At 39.7% G+C, this 20,377-nt stretch overlaps 1 protein-coding gene across 1 annotated transcript in view; it reads right to left on the reverse strand.

The window, feature by feature from the left end:
• Positions 1–20,377, reverse strand: part of LOC124613253 (putative protein tag-52) — a 153,885-nt gene that overhangs the window by 16,510 nt on the left and 116,998 nt on the right. The window contains exon 8 of the mRNA XM_047141943.1: positions 12,483–12,632. Coding sequence (XP_046997899.1) covers positions 12,483–12,632 — 150 coding nt within the window. The remainder of the gene's footprint in view (positions 1–12,482; positions 12,633–20,377) is intronic.

Raw genomic sequence — 20,377 nt, forward strand, 5'->3', positions numbered from 1 at the left:
TGTAACATGGAAGCTAGTCATGATATTGTCTCCAGTTACATGAAGAAGTGTGTCCAGAAGTTTGTACAGGTATGTAATATCAGGCCAAGGCCACTCATTGATTATTAAACTCTGCAGAGCCACCAATTCGGTGGGTTGTTACTTGCTACATTTCAGCAGATGATCCTAATACTCCCCAATATTTTCTGTGGTATTAAGAATGGGTGATTTAGTGCACTAGTCAATGTGCAACAGGGCACTTCACCTCACTGTTCAACAAACTTGGAGTGTACAGATGTAGCCCTGCAAAAGTGGCTGTTGTCATCTAAGAAGACTGGAGTGTCCTCAGGATGCTCACCATGAACACATAGAAGAAAGGACAACACTATCACTGGGAATGTTGAAATAAATATCTCGGTTCATGCTGACGGAAACCTGAAAGAGTATGCCCAAGTCACCGAAGGAAAAACACCGTAAAACTCCACAGGACCACATCTAGCCTGAACTACACCATCCACACACCGCAGGTAAAATGCCTCGTTGAGCCATCAGAGCACTCGACAGCTTGTACCATTTGAAAAGAGGGAAAAATCCCAATGTGGTGGTCTGCACTATGTGCCTCTAGTTAGCTACTGTCTAGTTTTTGTGCTGTCTAGTCCATTGAGGACATGGAGCTTTAATCACCACTGTGATAAATTGCTTTTTGTGAGGTACCCAAGTCCAAATCTCCATTGTATGTAATTCTCTTTGAAATGTTTGCTCAGAAACTGGACCTGGAATCACTAACCCAACAGATGGAAACTGATTGTTATTCACAAGCTGTGCACTCCTCTACGGTCCCTGTTAGTTAGGATCATTGTATAATCACTGTACAACATGGCTGAGAGTGGTACACCATTCCTTGTAGACACGTCAAATAGTCCTTGCTGATACACTAACAAATTGACCAGCTTCATTCGTGATGTGCTCATGGGCATGTTCAAACAAAATAGATCCTTTCTGCAATTCTGTCATGTTTCCATCTCAACCAATCTCACTACACTGATTCCGTACAACAGACTGTTACTTACACTCTACTTCACTGTGGTCAGATACGTCAGTGGTGGAGGGTCACATGATACCCTGGTACCAGTATATGCCGTCTACAGCTCTCCAAAATGACCAATGTGCTCTTTCCAAGTGGGTGACTGACATTTTGTCTGGCGAGCTTACTACTACAGCAGTACACATGCAGGCAGCATCAAATTTACAACAGCCATACAAATCACGATTACAATAAATTTAAGTTAGTACATACAGAGCACGTAGCAGCTGATAACTGTATATGTAAATAGCTATCACTTAAGTAATTTAGAGGATTTTGTGAAGACAAAATGTGATGTGAATAATCAATTATTGAGTCACATGAACAAATTTGGTAGTCTGTAAGGTACATCCAGTGGAGGTGACTAAGGAAGCTACCAACAAGGCAACAAATCCTTATCACGGACATTAGCTGTTGCCAGTCACACATCAAATCTGCAAATCACACTCGTTTGACAGAAGCAAATTGTGTAATATAGTCCTAGCAGCCTCTCTGCCACTGAACAGTTTCCCTATCTTCCTTCAACGTGTCCCCTCATTATGTTTAGGGATGTGGTTGGATGCTGAAGTTGAGGATAAGTGTCCACTGTGTGCTGTGCCCACATAGTCTTTTTTGGATGCCTTGGTGCAATAGAGATCAAAGATAGTTCACAATAGTTCCTTAACATGCAGCTCAAACACCTACTCTGTATTATGTTCATACGAAGAGCATTGTTGACCCTCCATATTGTCAGGGTGTTGTGATCTGATGGTGCCATTAACAAGTCAGATATTATTAAGAGGAGTTTCAATGCCCTATCCCAACAATGTTAAATTTAGTGACTTGGCTTCCCTGTATTTCAGGACCACTGTAGCCATAGACGTGAAACTTTTACAGGACATTAAACTGTATGTTCTGAGTCTACTAAACTACAATAATTGTACTTCAGCCACTGCTTTCGGAAATAGGTTTTTAGTTACAAGGTTAAAATTATGTGTACTTTTTTGTATGTTATCCTAAATAATTTTCATTATACATAACATTATGTTCTTCTTTTACTTCAGCAGACCCAGGATATTATAACTCCCTGAAAATTTCAATACTCTACTCAAAGTGGTTTCTGAGATTTAGGGGAAAATGTAACAGAAATTGTAAATTTTCAGGAACAGCTCCTAAAGTTTCAGAAGATTGTAGCTCACTTAATATATGCTTAATTTTTATTTTTATTTTTAGTCACTCAGAAGCACCCTGCACCATACTGCATATCAGCCTCCTGATCTTTTCCCCAGTTTTTCTCTTCTTTTCTTCTTTCTGGACCCCTTAGTGGCCAACTGTGCTACGTATTCTGCTTTATCAATGCTAACCTTGTCCACCCGTTAAAGTTCTCTGATGAAGTTTTCTCCGGGATTAATTGCCATATGCTGTAGCACTTCCACTGTTTCAATGTTGCCATCATTAAAAGCAATAACAGCATCAGTGCCCCCCCCCCCCCCCCTTTAGTGTCTTCATTCCAACAAAAACATTTTTTGGTAAGTGAGTCCATATAAGATTACTGAACGATTCATTGGGATTATGAGTCTGGCCATGCAGACACTTCTTCAGTAATTCAGGATTTGCCAGGTCTCTGTAAATAGATTTTATGATATCCATGACTGCTGCTGGGATGGAATGTTTATCGCTGTATGAACTGTTTGAGTTCAGGGCATTGCACTAACTGCACCATGAATCGGGTCCATGAGGGCAAAGGTGGTGTACTGCTTTTTCATCAGTTGACAGTCTGCAGAAGAAGGTAGTTCACACTGCCTACTTCATTTTCAACAAATACTCAGTATTATTTATAACAGTCATTCCATAATACTGCTTTAGTTCATCAATCATTTTGTCTGTCAACCTGCCTCTTATGGTTTTACCATCAGAAAGTTTCTTGTCTTTCAAACTTTGTTTCAACTTCCTCAACCTGGTGCCCATCCTCTTCTGGCCATGACCAATACAAACACATAATTTAACCTTTATAACACAGCCTTCTACATAAAAAATTACCAATTTTATTAGATCTTGAAGCAATGCATGTAAAAACTTTAACATTTTCAACCTGTGTAGATTATACTTAAAAAATAAAATACTTCCCAAGTGAGTTTATAAGTCTATCTTCCCTTAAGAGCTTGTTCAGTCCAATGACTAGACAAACTGGAGAGGTTGCAATTGGCCATTACCGCCTCTGAAGCAAACACGGATGTGTTCCGAGGATGGAGTGTGACTGTATTCTTTTGTCCTGACATCCAGCAGAGTCTTACCACCAACAGTTGATCAGTTTTCCAACCTGTAAGAGACTATTTTCACCATATTTGCTTGGGTGTGTGGAATATGTTGTGAATAATGTCTCATGCACAACTTTTTTTTTTTTTTTTTTGAGCAGATGGATCTGTATAAACTGATTAGCAAAATAAAGCAATCTCAAAGTACTGATCACTCTGATGAACTGGGCAGCAGGATGCATTCGTAGTAAGCAGAAGTTAGTTCTCACCAGCAACCTTCTTGTTTCAAAACAGTAACAATAATTGCTCAACAGAAGCCTCAGAAGCTTAGTTAAATTCTGAGCAATTGGTAGCTTGAGAATTTAGATTATCTGCAGCTAATTTATACACCAGGAATTGATGAAAAATATGAAGAGGCCTGTCTGCAGCTTCCAGGAACAGAACATTGATTGCTGTTGAAGGCATTGCTCCAATAGAGACTTTAATGCAGCAATATTGTGTTTTGTCTATTTTGGAAAGTGTTAACTTGACGCTGCTGTGGTAGAAGATCACATCATAATCCAATTGACAGTACAGGGTGGTTGTGGTGGGATGTGCACTCCACCAAGATTTTATGGAAATCACAGAAAACATAAAACAGGATGGCAAGATGCAGTTTGGACCATCGTCCTCCCGAATGCGAGTCCACTGTGCTAACCACTGCGCCATCCTGCTCGGCAGACAATGTGGCTGTTGAGTACAGTGACATGTTGTCTGCGTACTGTAATAGTGGCACAGAAGTTTCAATACCAGCAGTATACATGGTTTATAAGAGGGAACCATGGACCTTGCCGTTGGTGGGGAGGCTTGCGTGCCTCAGCGATACAGGTAGCCGTACCGTAGGTGCAAGCACAACGGAGGGGTATCTGTTGAGAGGCCAGACAAACATGTGGTTCCTGAAGAGGGGCAGCAGCCTTTTCAGCAGTTGCAGGGACAACAGTCTGGATGATTGACTGATCTGGCCTTGTAACACTAACCAAGACGGCCTTGCTGTGCTGGTACTGCGAACGGCTGAAAGCAAGGGGATACTACAGCCGCAATTTTTCCCGAGAGCATTCAGCTTTACTGTATGGTTAAATAGATGATGGTGTCCTCTTGGGTAAAATATTCCGGAGGTAAAATAGTCCCCCATTCGGATTTCTGGGCGGGGACTACTCAGAAGGACATTGTTATCAGGAGAAAGAAAACTGGCGCTCTACGGATCGGAGCGTGGAATGTCAGATCCCTTAATCGGGCAGGCAGATTAGAAAATTTAAAAAGGGAAATGGATAACTTATAGTTAGATATATAGTGGGAATTAGTGAAGTTCGGTGGCAGTAGGAACAAGACTTTTGGTCAGGTGAATACAGGGTTATAAATACAAAATCAAATAGAGGTAATGCAGGAGTAGGTTTAATAATGAATGGGAAAATAAGAATGCGGGTAAGCTACTAAAAACGGCATAGTGAACGCATTATTGTGGCCAAGGTAGATACGAAGCCCACACCTACCACAGTAGTACAAGTTTATATGCCAACTGGTTACGCAGATGACGAAGAGATTGATGAAATGTATGATGAGATAAAAGAAACTATTCAGATAGTGAAGAGAGATTAAAATTTAATAGTCATGGGTGACTGGAACTCAACAGTAGGAAAGGGAAGAGAACGAAATGTAGTAGGTGGATATGGAATGGGAGTAAGGAATGAAAGAGGAAGCCACCTGGTAGAATTTTGCACAGAGCAAAACTTAATCATAGCTAACACTTGGTTCAAGAATCATAAAAGAAGGTTGTATACATGGAAGCAGCCTGGAGATACTGGAAAGTCTCAGATAGATTATGTAATGGTAAGACAGAGATTCAGGAACCAGGTTTTAAATTGTAAGACATTTCCTGGGGCAGATGTGGACTCTGACCAAAATCTATTAGTTATCAACTGTAGATTAAAACTGAAGAAACTGCAAAAAGGTGGGAATTTGAGGAGATGGGACCTTGATAAACTGAAAGAACCAGAGGTTGTAGAGGGCTTCATAAAGCATTAGGGAACGTGTGACAAGAATAGGGGAAAGAAGTACAGTAGAAGAAGAATGGGTAGCTTTGAGAGATGAAATAGTGAAGATAGCAGAGGACCAAATAGCTAAGAAGACAAGGGCTAGTAGAAACCCTTCGGTAACAGATTAAATATTGAATTTGGTTATAATAGAGGGAAACATTCCATGTAGGAAAAATATATCTAAAAACAAAGATGATGTGACTTACCAAATGAAAGTGCTGGCAGGTCGACAGACACACAAACAAACACAAACATACACACAAAATTCAAGCTTTCGCAACAAACTGTTGCCTCATCAGGAAAGAAGGAAGGAGAGGGAAAGACGAAAGGATGTGGGTTTTAAGGGAGAGGGTAAGGAGTCATTCCAATCCCGGGAGCGGACAGACTTACCTTAGGGGGAAAAAAAGGCGGGTATACACTCGCGCACACACACACACACATATCCATCCACACATATACAGACACAAGCAGACATATTTAATATGTCTGCTTGTGTCTGTATATGTGTGGATGGATATGTGTGTGTGTGCGAGTGTATACCCGTCCTTTTTTCCCCCTAAGGTAAGTCTTTCCGCTCCCGGGATTGGAATGACTCCTTACCCTCTCCCTTAAAACCCACATCCTTTCGTCTTTCCCTCTCCTTCCTTCTTTCCTGATGAGGCAACAGTTTGTTGCGAAAGCTTGAATTTTGTGTGTATGTTTGTGTTTGTGTGTCTGTCGACCTGCCAGCACTTTCATTTGGTAAGTCACATCATCTTTGTTTTTAGATAAATATTGAATTTAATTGATGAAAGGAGAAAATATAAAAATGCAGTAAATGAAGAAGGCAAAAAGTAATGCACTAAAAAATGAAATCGACAGGAAGTGCAAACTGACTAAGCACGGATGGCTAGGGGACAAATGTAAGGATGTAGAGGCACATGTCACTAGGGGTAAGATAGATACTGCCTACAGGAAAACTGAAGAGGTCTTTGGAGGAAGGAGAACCACTTGCATGAATATCAAGAGTTCAAATGGAAACCCAGTTCTAAACAAAGAAGGGAAAACAGAAAGGTGAAAGAAGTATATAGAGGGTCTATACAAGGGAGATGCACTTGAGTACAATATTATAGAAATGGAAGAGAACGTAGATGAAGATGAAATAGGAGATATGACACTGCGTGAAGAGTTTGACAGAACACTGAAAGACCGAAGTCAAAACAAGGATCCGGGAGTGGACAACATTCCATTAGAACTACTGACAGCCTTGGGAGAGCCAGGCCAAACAAAACTCTTCCATCTAGTGAGCGAGATCTATGAGACAGGCGAAATACCCTCAGACTTCAAGAAGAATATAATAATTCCAATCCCAAAGAAAGCAGGTGTTGACAGATGTGGACATTACCGAACTATCAGTTTAATAAGCCACACCTGCATAATACTAACACGAATTCTTTATAGACGAATGGAAAAACTGGTAGAAGCTGACCTCGGGGAAGATCAGTTTGGATTCCGTAGAAATGTTGAAACACATGAGGCAATACTGACCCTACGACTTATCTTAGAAAACAGATTAAGGAAAGGCAAACCTATGTTTCTAGCATTTGTAGACTTAGAGAAAGCTTTTGACAATGTTGACTGGAACATTACCTTTCAAATTCTGAAGGTGGCAGCGGTAAAATACAGGGAGCGAAAGGTTGTTTATGATTTGTACAGAAACCAGATGGAGTTATAAGAATCGAGGCCATGAAAGTGAAGCAGTGCTGAGAAAGGAGTAAGGCAGGGTTGTAGCCTGTCACCGATGTTATTCAATCTGTATATTGAGCAAGCAGTGAAGGAAACAAAAGAAAAATTCGGAGTAGGAATTAAAATCCATGGAGAAGAAATAAAAACTTTTGAGGTTCGGCGATGACATTGTAATTCTGTCAGAGACAGCAAAGGACCTGGAAGAGCAGCTGAACGGAATGGACAATGTCTTGAAAGGAGGATATAAATTGAACATCAACATAAGCAAAATGAGGATTATGGAATGTAGTCGAATTAAATCGGGCGATGCTAGGGGAATTAGATTAGGAAATGAGACGCTTAAAGCAGTAAATGAGTTTTATTATTTGGGGAGCAAAAAACTGATGCTGGTCGAAGTAGAGAGGATATAAAATGTAGACTGGCAATGGCAAGGAAAGCATTTCTGAAGAAGAGAAATTTGTTGACATCAAGTATAAATTTAAGTGTCAGGAAGTCGTTTCTGAAAGTATTTGTATGGAGTGTAGCCATGTATGAAATTGAAACATGGACGATAAATAACTTGGACAAGAAGAGAGTATAAGCTTTCGAAATGTGGCGCTATGGAAGAATGCTTAAGATTATATGGGTAGAACACAGAACTAATGAGGTGGTATTGAATAGGATTGGAGGGAAGAGAAATTTGTGGCACAACTTGACTAGAAGGGATCGGTTGGTAAGGGATATTCTGAGGCAACAAGGGATCACCAATTTAGTACTGGAGGCCAAGGTGGAGGGTAAAAATTGTAGAGGGAGACCAAGAGATGAATACACTAAACAGATTCAGAAGGATGTAGGTTGCAGTAGGTACTAGGAGATGATGAAGCTTGCACAGGTTAGAGTAGCATGGAGATCCGCATCAAACCAGTCTCTGGACTGAAGACCACAACAGCAACAACAACAACAACAACAACAACGGTAACGACAACAAGAGGGGCCTTGTGATATTCCAAGTGGGCCCATCACCTCATTGCTCAACAAGATAGAGGCAAAATAAATGTGAAGCAGCCTGTAGATACCAGCAATGAAGGTATCATTTATTTGAAAAGCATTAGTATATGGTATGGATGTGTACATAGTTATTATGCAACTGAGGTATTGAGGCGTGCAGTGAGGAAGCTGTTCCAGGCAAATTAAGTCAAGATGTCACTCATTAACACTGTGAGACTGTCATATGTTTCGCTTCCCATTCTGTAGCCATTTTAGATGCTTGGCACCAAGTGACAAGGGTTCAAGCATCATACCATTCATGTTTTAAAAATCTGTTACGAAGTTCTACTGCTGTACTACTTTAGCATAATTAGCCTACAAGATCAGACCTGACTTGGCTCTTTTCCTTGCTTCTGTATGGGAACAATGACTCATATCACTGGGAACAGTTCGATATACCATGTTTCACTGAGGATGGGTAGCAGATGTAATGACTCTGTGACTCTGGTTGAAAATGTGCAGTTATTGGGTTACAAATATTGTCAATCCTGGGGCATTGTGCTAGAGATTCTTGAGACTCATAGTTTAAATACCTCCATTAAAATGAGGCTTTATGAAAAGTGATCTTTCACTGTATGACCCAATAACAATGTTTGAAGGTTAACAGATGACAGGATGATCGTGTTCCCTTAGTCTTCTATTCAGCTTGGGACAGTGTCTCTGATGATTTGAGCATATTTTCTGTTTGTAAACTTCTCAACTTTCACTATATATCTATCAAGGTAGCACTACTTGTCAGATAGGTACAGACCAACTTCCTAGCATCACTTCTTCATTGTTTCACCCTGATGTTAAAATGTTTGTATTTTAGGTACATTTATTCTGTTGCCCACTGTCTCTGTTCTCTTAATGCTAATATTTTTGAAGCAAGAGCTGAGAGCATTCCAAGCTTGAAGGGTGGAAAACAGTTTCCTTGGAATGGTTGTGGATTTGCTTTCTCCAGTCTGTCAATGAACCAGTCATATGCCATTTTTCCAGAGAGGTGGGAGTAGGTATTTGATCATTTCTTCTTTTACCTGTTTCAAATAATGTCCCCAGCCAGCTTTGTACGAGTTCCACTTTCTTGGCGAAACTACCTTGAGCAGAAAAGGGGAGTTTGCATCAAAGTGATTAAGGTAGGATAACAATCTGTCAACTGGTACGGGCAGGCGGGCGGAGGTTACACACCCTGGCACAGCATTATATAGAATGCATACTTTTACAGCAACAATGTGGCCTTGTGTATGTTTTTTTCTCCTCCTTTCCTTCCTCAAATTGGTGAATCCAAATCTGAATGGGAGAATTGAGCACAATTTTGAAACAATTTAACCAGACCTCAATGTGCATAATAGTGTCATCACAGGTGCTTTAAATTTGTTTGTTTTGATTTTCAAGAAATGGAAACTCCAGGTCAGAATAACAAAAATACTAGGAACAGGATAGACTGCTACTCACTGTAAAGATGACCCACTGAGCTGTAGACAAGCACAATGAAAAGAGTGTTACACATGTAGCTATTAGCCAAAGCCTTCCTCAGCAACGAAAATACACACACACACACACACACACACACACACACACACACACACACACTTGGCCACCATCACCGGCAGTTCCCACCAGAAATTCCGGTCAGAGCTGCCAGTGGTGGCACATAAATGTACGTAAGGTGTTCTTGCTTGTGTGAACGTGTGTGTCTTTTCTTTACTGAGGAAGGCTTTGGCTATGTGTGTAACAGTCTTTTCATTGCACCTGTCTGCAATTTGACGTGTCATCTTTACAGTGAGTAGCAATCTATCCTATTCCTAATTTTGTTTTGATTTTTCTTACTTGGCGTTCAGTCTTTATTTCACCACAAGTTTCTTGTTCTTGAGTTAGTCTCTGACACAACACTGTGGGTTGAGCCTATGTGTATGATCATGCTCTTATTCCGTACTTTCTGTGAATGCTCTAGCAAGCCAAGTTGGAAGTGGAAAGATGCTGAACAGACTTTAACGTCTTTTTCACATCAGCATATGATGTACATTTGATTGTATTCAATTTATGCATTTCCTTCTCTTCCAAGAGGGTGTAGCATTCCCTGTTCCACACAGTGTGCTTACCCAGGCAGTTAACACAGAAGTCAGGTTGCACCCACTTCAACATGAGCAAATGTAGCATATTTGACCTCTATATGCCATAAAGGTGTATCCCTATTTCTCACCTCATGGAGTTCAGTATATATGGTCTTTTGTTGAAAATAGCACGTCCAGCTTTAAAATGGCAAAACTGGCGAGTCAATATCAACGGTGCTATCTTTTACATAGTACAATTCTCCTGGTGCACTTTGTTTCAAACTCCAGTGTTTTCATCATATGCTTACTTTTACTGAAGCTCTCCAGAATCAGCAAGCATAATGTTACAGCACTTCACAGTATGTTTACTAAAATTAAATGTGTAGTGAAACTGCAACAATTGTGTAATCTTAGAATATTTTAGACCTCATAAGCTTGGTGTTTTGTCTGTCATGTCATTGTTTTTACAGGTAATATCACTATGCAGTCTTTTATTGTACCTCAGTGACTCAGTTAAACTTTCAAGAACCTTTAACATATAAAAGGTCTGGATTTTCCCAAACATACCATAGTACCATTTAATGATAAAAATGTAATAGAGGTCTCGTGCAGCTATCACAAAAGATGGCATGTGCCTTACTTAAACTGTATATTTGTGACTGCAGACAAGAGATTAAAAAAAAAAAAAAAAAAAAAACAAGAGAGACAACGAAACAAATACGTACTGACATGCTGGGCTCGTTGTTTTTAATTCTGAAGATTACCTGTCAGGAGGGCTACTCTCCTGAACCCTCTTTGATGTACTTGTGTTTCAACTGCTCATTGCACCATTCAAACTGCTGAAAGCGTTTCTTTGGCTGCCATTAAGCTTCTATGAGCAGCTAGGGAAAATGAAACAAGCCTACTGCAAAACCCGAGCACGCAAAATACAGCTTGGGTTGGTAGGTGCCCCAGATGTTGCTCATTAAAACTGGTTTTGCCTCAAAATCCATCCATCGTGTCAGCATGTAGCATTCCTTCTGTTTTAGTTTTGTTGAGGACCTTCTAACACAAGTAGTTAATCCAAGATCTCTGTGACACGCGAATTTCAACATTTATGGAAAGGATAGATTGATACTCACTGTAAAGGCGACAGGCTGACTTACAGAAAGGCACGACAAAAAGACTGGCTTGAGCAGCTTTTTGTTGTGCCTGTCTGCAACGCAAAATGTCATCTTTATATTGAGTAGCAATCTATCCTGTCCATAATTGTTGATATTCAACCTGGACTTTCCACAGTTTCATTTTGCATAACACACACAATTCAGTCACGCTGGATGGTGGACAGTGAATCAGTGTCCGAGTTCACACCTGTCGCAAGCAAGCCACAAGCTAGGTTCACCAAATGCATACACAGCCAGTACTACAGCGTTCCCATTTGCTGCTTGCCATTTGGCTCAACCCAGCAGGCACATGTGATTTATTGAATGCTACTGATGAGATGACCATTAATCATCTAAAACAGTGATATATTTTTATTCTTTAGCAGAGTATATACTATATGTGACAGGTTAAAAGTGTGTACCAGACCAGCAGTTGAACATGGATGTGCGAATTTTGCATCAATGTACAACCAATTATACCATCCAAATATATCTCATCTCTCAGGAGAGAGATATTTGTATTGCAATGCCTGCAAAATCGGGGTCTCATGGTTCAAGCTCTGGTCTGAAACACAGTTTTAACTTACCACAAAAGCATACACATACATGAAATACTTTAATTTGCAGTTTACAAATATTATTGCTCATACAAATAAAACAAGTTGTGTAGTGGGCACATAATCTGTGGTAAACTATAATTTTACAAAATGCAAGCAACCTACAAATTGATGAAATGGCAGTTTGATGTGACTACACATCCAATGGCAAACTGATAAACTCAGCTTTAAAATATTTCCAATTGCAAATTGAAAAATAAAGTTTAAGTAGTGCAGTTCTATACAACACCTGTAACACATACCAAGTTCCCTCATTCAGCTAGCATAAAGCAGTAAAGGTTCTTTCTAAAAATTATATAAATCTTTTATGATTCTACTCCTGATACACCATGCCATAAGCAAATGCATTCTTAACATGTTACCAGTATACTTCAGGAGTCAATGACAGACCATTCGCAATCATGAATGAAGATTTTAAAACCTAAACTGAAAGAAAGAGATCCAAATAAATTGTTCTGAAAAGCTACTTTGCAATCATTAAAGTGTTTCAGTCAAGCTGGAAAGTTCCCAAACATTAGAAAATATTTATAGTTTTCCTGATACATAATAAATGAATATTTTATATTTTACCTGTTTTTCATCTGTCAAAGTTTCACATGTTTTTGCTGTTTTAGCTGGACGTATCTCTTCATTGGCTGACTTGGTCATATTCGATGAAACATTTGCTGTGGTCTCACATGGGTCCCTATTCTCCTCATCTTGTGTTATACAGCCATTGTTCTGTAAAAGTAATATGTGCAGTTACTGTAAGTATATAATGACACTCGTGAGCCTGGTCAACTATTACAACAGTGAACTATTTAAAGTAACTGTTTCCTATAGTTATGTCCTTCGACCAATAATTCTCTGCAAACGGTAGCTTTTCTTTCGATCATTCTTGCTCAAGTTACTGCCCATACTCTTGCTACAAACAAATAGTTCGCAAAAACTGACAGAGATGATAACTTTAGACAGAAAAGTATTGAAAGCTTGCTCTAATTAAATAGATCCATTACTACTGCAATCAATAACATAAGGAATATTTTGTGACAAACTAACAAGGCTGCAACAATACCCACAAATAGAAGAGGCAATGAGAACAGTGTCTAAGAATAGATTACATTCTTGTTTTCAGGCTTCATCTGGTTAGTAGCCTCTCAGTACACTTTCTGTAATGTGTTGCCTAAACATAAAGGCATATATGACCTCAAAATATTTGGTCGACTTAAAAAAACAAGTATTATACTGTTGTCTATTTTGGTGACCTCTGATAGTAAATACTAGAACTTTAACAAAAAAAAAAGTTACATAAAATACAGGACATCTGCAACATTGCTCACTTGACTTCTGTTGCAAAAGAACATGACTATCATTGGGTCACAATCCTGCAGTCACACTGTAACCAATCATGATGCTTAATAATGAACTTGGCATGCCATGATTAAACTAATCAAGCATCTGTTGTCAAATATCTGAACATTGTTTCCTGTATATTTTGAAAATAAAAGTCCACTGAGTATCTGTATTTTGGTTTTTAATTTATATATTAATTACAAACTGAAATCTCCATGATCAGGTTCTCTAAGTTTGCTTTGAAGCTTTTCTAAGTTTGGGGAGGGGGGACCACACACAGACAGTGGGCATACTTTTATTAATAAAATACATAAATTTTGTTGTTTCTGTGTGCTATGTGAAAACATTAGTAATTCATTAAAAATTGAATTTTCCATTCTTCAGTCAACCTTCTTGGCATTTGCACTCTTAGGACACTGGAGTCCTAAGTATGTAGTCCCAAGACTACATAGAATGTGCAAGCAGACGCAGTTGGCACTGTCGTCAAGTACCTAGATTATGTATTTTAAAGATGATGATATGTGTGCTTTGCATATGTCACATATATTGTTAGCACTCAAATCATGTCAGACAACATGGTAAGCCTCAGTTAATCGGTGTACATGTGACAGCACGTGCACCTAGTATATTGCAAAATGCATAAAAATGTGATTTTCCGGTGCTTATACGTTGGTGATGGAAAAAGACAGGGTCAAGTGTTCTGGACAGTCCCTGGGCTAGGGACCATTTACATACCCAACAGGGTCAAAGAATGAATATTACACACTTCCTTCTGCTTAGGCAAATGGAGAAAATCAGTTGGTTCTTTTTGCACCTGACGTGGTCTATCCTGAGTCTTAAGAGGCTTATGGAGTTCATGGGTAGTTAGTTATAATACCCCACAAATAGTTTTTTTAAACAAATTTTTTGTACCAAAACTGAGCCATGGATTCCAAGATGGCTACACACAGCAAATGGCTGAAATTTTTACTATATATTCTTAACATCCTGATCTTGAACAGCCTTGAAAATGTTTACATTTCCTGCATACAAAGATTCAAAGTTATCTTACACATGTATGTAAAATACACACACAAAATCCGGTGTGAGGCAAAAATCCAAATAATAAATAACCACAGAACAAACTTCAAAATTTTTACATTATATTCTATAGACATTTATCTGGAAGTGCTATCTTCTGGTTTTCAAAAATCTTTATCTGTTATTGAGAAACACCCTCAAACAGTGTTATTGGGTACCAAAATAGAGATGCAGATTCCAAGACAACTACAAACAGCAAACTGCTGAAATTTTTACAGTATATTCCTAAATCCTAATCTTTAACAACCTTCAAAATTTTCTGGATATGTTTAACAGTTTACAACATAAAGAGGTTTGAAATTAACCTGCTTGTACCCATAAAACGTGCACTTAAAAACCCACTGTGAGGCAAAAACATATTTTATAAAGTGACGTAGCATGGAGAAATATGCTGTAAAGTGTCTCTGTTATCATCACAAGTTTTTAGGGAACCCAATGTTTTAGTTCTGAAGCACATGCAAAATTTTTGTGCATGTAAAATCTAGTCTGAGGTGTAAAATTAGTGTTGTGTAATTTCAATTTCACATAAGTAAACTATCAAAATTTTACTGATACATAAAGTTCTTTTCATGTGAATGACAGTGAAAAGAAGGGAAACAGCAGAAAAAAGGCTTCTATTGGAGGCCAAAACAGGCAAATATACTCCTGTTTAAAAGACTGACTGAAAAGTTGAATACCAGCTGCATGATCCAACTTCCTCAGCACTTTTAAAAATTTTCCCAAAAATTCTGGCATGTGAACGTATTCACGCTTTTTTATGCTGAGAGAGAAGGAGACAGTGGCAGTGGGAAAGAGATGGACAAGTAATAAATACTAGAAGATGGTAGACAGTGGTTGTGGTATAGAAAGAGCGAAGGAGATAGTGGCAGTGTGAGAGAAAGAGAGGGACACAGTGGCAGTGGAACATAGTTGACAGTGACAGAACAGTGGTTGGAAATAGAGCGAAGAAGACAGTGCCAGTGGGAGATGAAGAGAGAGACAAAGCTAACAAGGAAGAATCAAACAATGGAAAATCCAGGATGGAATGTGACAATATTATAAAAAGGATAGTTGTTACCATACAGTGGAGATGCTGAGTCAGAAATAGGCACAATAAAAACACTGTCAGAAAGTGAGCTTTTGGCCAACACAGCCTTTGTCGAAGATAGAAAAACAAACAAACACACACACACACACACACACACACACACACACACACACACACACACACACACACGGACGCATGCACGCACAAGCAACTCACACACACCTGATCACAGTCCCTGGCAGCTGAAGCCAGATTGCGAGTAGCAGGGAATGATGGGTGGAGCAACTGGGTGGTGGGAGTAAGGAGGAAGCTGGGGCACGGAGTAGGAGGTAAGAGGGATAACTTGGTAGGGGTGGGGGATAGTAAAGTAGTAAAGTACTGCGTGTGGGAGCGTGTAGGGTCGAGGTGGAGAGAGGGTAGGGCAGCTATGCGTAGTCGAGAGGTTAAACGGAGGATGGGGAGAGTGGGGGTGGTGGAAAAGGAGAGAAGTAAAAAGACAGGGTGCATGGCTGTGTAGTGCTGGAATGGAAAAAGGGAAGGGGGCTGGATGGGTAAGGATAAGGACTAACAAGGTTGAGGCCAGGAAGGCTATGGGAATGTAGGCTGTATTGCAGGGATGCAGGGAGAGTTCCCATCTGTGCAACTCAGAAAAGCTTGTGTTGATGGAAAGGTTACAAATGGCACAGGTTGTGAAGCAGTCATTGAAATGAATGTCGTGTTGGATGGTATGCTCAGCAAAGGAGTGGTCCAGCTGTTTCTTGGCCAGTTTGTCGTATGCTCAGCAAAGGGGTGGTCCAGCTGTTTCTTGGCCACAGTTTGTCAGTGGCCATTCATGCAGACAGACAGCTTGTAGATCACATGACTGGCTTCACAGGTAGCCCCTACCTGTGAATTTGGCTTTTTATATACCATAATACCCATTATGGGGATGGCCACTTCTGTAATTGATATTTATGGCAAATCATTATTCCTGACCGAGCTCCAGAGGTTCAGAATTACCCTACTTATGCATGTAACACATTTGAACATTTATCCAGTCTGAGGTGTAAATGTAGTTTAACTGATGTAGTGAACTCATGGCGAGAATTCTGGGGTAATAACAAGGGTCCTGAAGTCACCAAACTATGTTTTTAGGCAGCATTTTTTCCACTAATAAAAATTTGCGACACAATGTCTCTGTGTAACTGGCATTTCACACCTGGTCTCACCTGTTGGCGTATGCACCTTGCAAAAAATTATTTTGGCATACTAAATTCTTTGTACTTGCAAATCAAACAATACATTTTTTTAATATGCTGTAGATGTAGGCTAAAAATATAGTACATTTTTGCAGAAATTAGTGTAAAGTGAACTTGTGTTGGAATGGAAGTCCTGCACTCACGTTAAACTAGAAGGAGCATCTGTTTTGTGGTGTGGTCACTTTACCACTTTACATTGCACTCTGTATACTGCTTTGAAACCTTGTTCCTCTGATGGTGATTTAATTTTTTTTTTAATTTGACTTAGGATTCCATTTTTTGTATTTGGATGGCACAAACAGTGATTCCCAATTCTATGTTCTGTGTTAACCTTACATTATGCATACTTATTTGTTGTTTGTATGTGGCATAGTATACAAATAAACTGCTGAAACTTAACTGCCCTATAGAATTTGTTTTATATAAGCAACATATTCCACTGTAGCAGGGAAAAGAAAGAAATCAGCAGAAAAATGCCGCTGTTGGAGTATAAAAAGGCAAATATGTTCTTCTTTAAGAGATTCTACGGACAAATTGGGAAACAGCTGCCTCAATCTTCATTGCCCCTTCTTCACCAAAAACTTTCGGATGTGAGCGTATTGTGATTTCTTGTGCTTATAGAGAGTAACAGAGAGAGAGTGATGGTGGAAGAGAGAGGAGACAACGATGTTGAGAGGGAGAAAGTGGCAGTGAAAGTGATAGAGAGATAAATACAACAGCAGTTGGAGCCCAAGAGAGGGGAGCTAGTGATGATCAGTGAGAGACAGGGCAGTAAAAGAGCATACCAACCTAAAGATTCTTGATCTAGGCCTCAAAACTCCAAGCAAACCCAGAGTTGCCACAAGTTTCCCCACGTGAAATTTCCTGATTTCCTGACAAGTTTTAGCATTTTTCCCTGTCAATTTTGAGATCTCAAGGGTAAGTTAAGACATAAGTGGACAACCTGTTGTTGCAAAAAATGGTTCAAATGGCTCTAAGCACGATGGTACTTAACATCTGAGGTCATTAGTCCCCTAGACTTAGAACTACTTAAACCTAACTAACCTAAGGACATCACACACATCCATGCCCGAGGCAGGATTCGAACCTGCGACTGTAGCAGCAGTGCAGTTCTGGACAGAAGCACCTAGAACCGCTCGGCCACAGCAGCCAGCCCTGTCTTTGCAGCTGTCATACAAGAAACAATAGTGCAAACAAGGAAATATATATATATTTTAAAAAAAGAAAGAAAGAAACCCTTGCAAGCAGATGGTATTTCTTGACGTGAGCAAAAGTCTTAAGCACTAACATCAACATCTTTTGTAATGAACTGTTTTTAGATATATGCTATGTGTGTTTCATTAAGACCACTGATGTTATTTTATTTCAATAAAACGAAACATATTTGGTGACAAATATATGCATTTCCTTGGAGTGTGTAAACCAACACTGTAAGTGACTGCCAATTAAATGTTGGTTCTACTATGGTTGTTATTGTCAGTTATTATCCACTGTGTTATATCTATTATTTTACAGGTATTGTGTGATTTTTCTTTTGAGAAATGTATGAGGACACAGCATACAAACTGCCAGTGATTGGCACAATTTTCTTCTTCTTACCGTCCATACTTTCTAACATATAAACTACTTTTTAAGTGATAAAATGTACTAGAACGAATAAAAGTCTATAAAATGCCACACTGTACAACGTACTGGCAGTGAGACAGTCGCAATTCCTGAAATCCGTCGCCCATGGCCTCTGGCCTGCTGTGGAGCACCGAAATCCTGGCTCCATGGGCAACACATCAAAATCAGCTGCATTACGCCACACAAAAACAGACCTGGCCTGCAGGCAGATTAGTGAGACTAGATCCAACAGGCACATCAGTGGGAACCGAATGGCTTCAGATCAGCAGGCCTGATCCATTACAGATACCCACAGAAATGGTCTGTGTCTTGGTCCATCAAAGAAATCCACTCGTGTGGCCAATTATTCACGACCTACAGGTAGCATGTTGATGAAATGAGACCACGGTGATCAACCCAAGCAACAGATAACTTGTTCAAATACTCTGAGAATCAATAATAATGAGGAAGGTAGCAACTAACTGTAAAGATGATTGCTGAGCCGCAGGCTGGCATGTAGAAAAGACAATTACACTCTCACAGCTAAATTTTCAGCCATAGCTTTTGTCACAAAACAAGCGCACCCATTCACACAATCACTCAGACACAAGTCGTGCACACATGATCGCCGTCTCCAGCCTATGCATCTACAGTCTCTGTGAGTCAGAACCAAACATACCATTCCTCATGCCTCTCTGCCTCTTGTCGGCTGCTCTAGGCTAGTGGCAAGAGGTGGTGGCAGCACTCACTGCAAGGTGAGAAAAGTGGTAGGAAGGAGAAGCAGTAAGAATGAGGGAGTAGGGAAGCAGCGCGTGTACTCAGCTGTACCCAACCAGACACCTCAGTAAACAATCAATTTCATCTACTGAGACAAAAATAAGATTTTCCTAGTGTTTTTTTTCCTTTTTTCTTTTTTTTTCTCTTTTCAAATTTCCCTGACGTGTTGGAAATTCCCTGACTTCCAGAACCTGTGGCAACCCTGAAACCCTCCCCAAGGACATGTGTGGTGAGGAGACAATGGTGCTTGAAGAGAAAAACAAGCAGAATGTAAGCAAGAAAGAGAGAGACAATGTCAATGAAAGAGAAAAAGAATGGAATAAGGACAATGACTTTGTGACACAGAAAGTGGCAGAGAAGGAAACAGTGGTAAGGAAGAGTGACACAAAGGGTGAAGCAGTGACAATGGGACAGACGGACAAGAGAATGAGTCAATGGGAGAAAAAGATGACACGGAGGCTTAACTACAAAGAGAAACCAGGTAAAAGGATTTAGAATGTTCTGTGTTAAAAGAGTAACAATATAATCGCATGCCAAAATTTTTGGTGAAGAAGGTGGAACAATGACTGAGGCATCTCGTTCCCCACTTTTCCTTCAGTGACTTAAGAGGAACATATTCGCCTTTTTGTGCTCCAACAGGAGCATTTTCTTGCTGGTAGAAATACATATTAAAATATAAACCAAATTTTTTTGTCATCTTGTTTCTTGTATTTGCCAATGTAAGGAAAAATTAAATACACAGTCAAAGTGCTGGTCAAATAAATACAATGTGAATCACGAGGAACCTACAAGATCTAATAAACACACACAAACGGTCACATAACACATCAGGAATATAAAATTGGTGATTTCACCAGCGTAATTACACACCGCATACAACCAAACCATACAAGCAACAAAACAACAGTCAATATTAATTCTTCTGCAGAAACAGTTCTCAGAATTTTCACTGGCTAATACACAATACAACTTCACTGGCTAACATGACAGGCTGAAAAGTAATGAAGGGCTAAGTAGAAGAGAAACAAGAAACGTAGAACGGTATAAATAAGAAGACAGCAGACAAAAATGGATTGGAGGGGGAGATGGAAAACAAGAGAAAAGGGAGAAAAGAAGAAACAGCATTTATTAAATAAGGACATGTTACCGATGAACAAAATATAAATGGAAGGGGTGAAGGGCTGTTAATAGCACTTAAGTTTAGGCAGGCACTGAAATGAGAGAATATGTTGGGGGAGAAGCAAGTTCCTATCTCCAGGATATGGGAAACTACTACTAGGTGGGATGAATCAATTCCCCTTATTGTGCAACAGGCACTCTGGAACCTTGAGTAATGCAGCAGAGCATGCTAAGCGACAGGGTAACGGGTGTCCGCATGAAGGACAGTTTTGTTGTCATACATGCAT

The sequence above is a fragment of the Schistocerca americana genome, chromosome 4 (genome assembly GCF_021461395.2).
Source record: "Schistocerca americana isolate TAMUIC-IGC-003095 chromosome 4, iqSchAmer2.1, whole genome shotgun sequence".
In the NCBI taxonomy this organism is placed as follows: domain Eukaryota; kingdom Metazoa; phylum Arthropoda; class Insecta; order Orthoptera; family Acrididae; genus Schistocerca; species Schistocerca americana.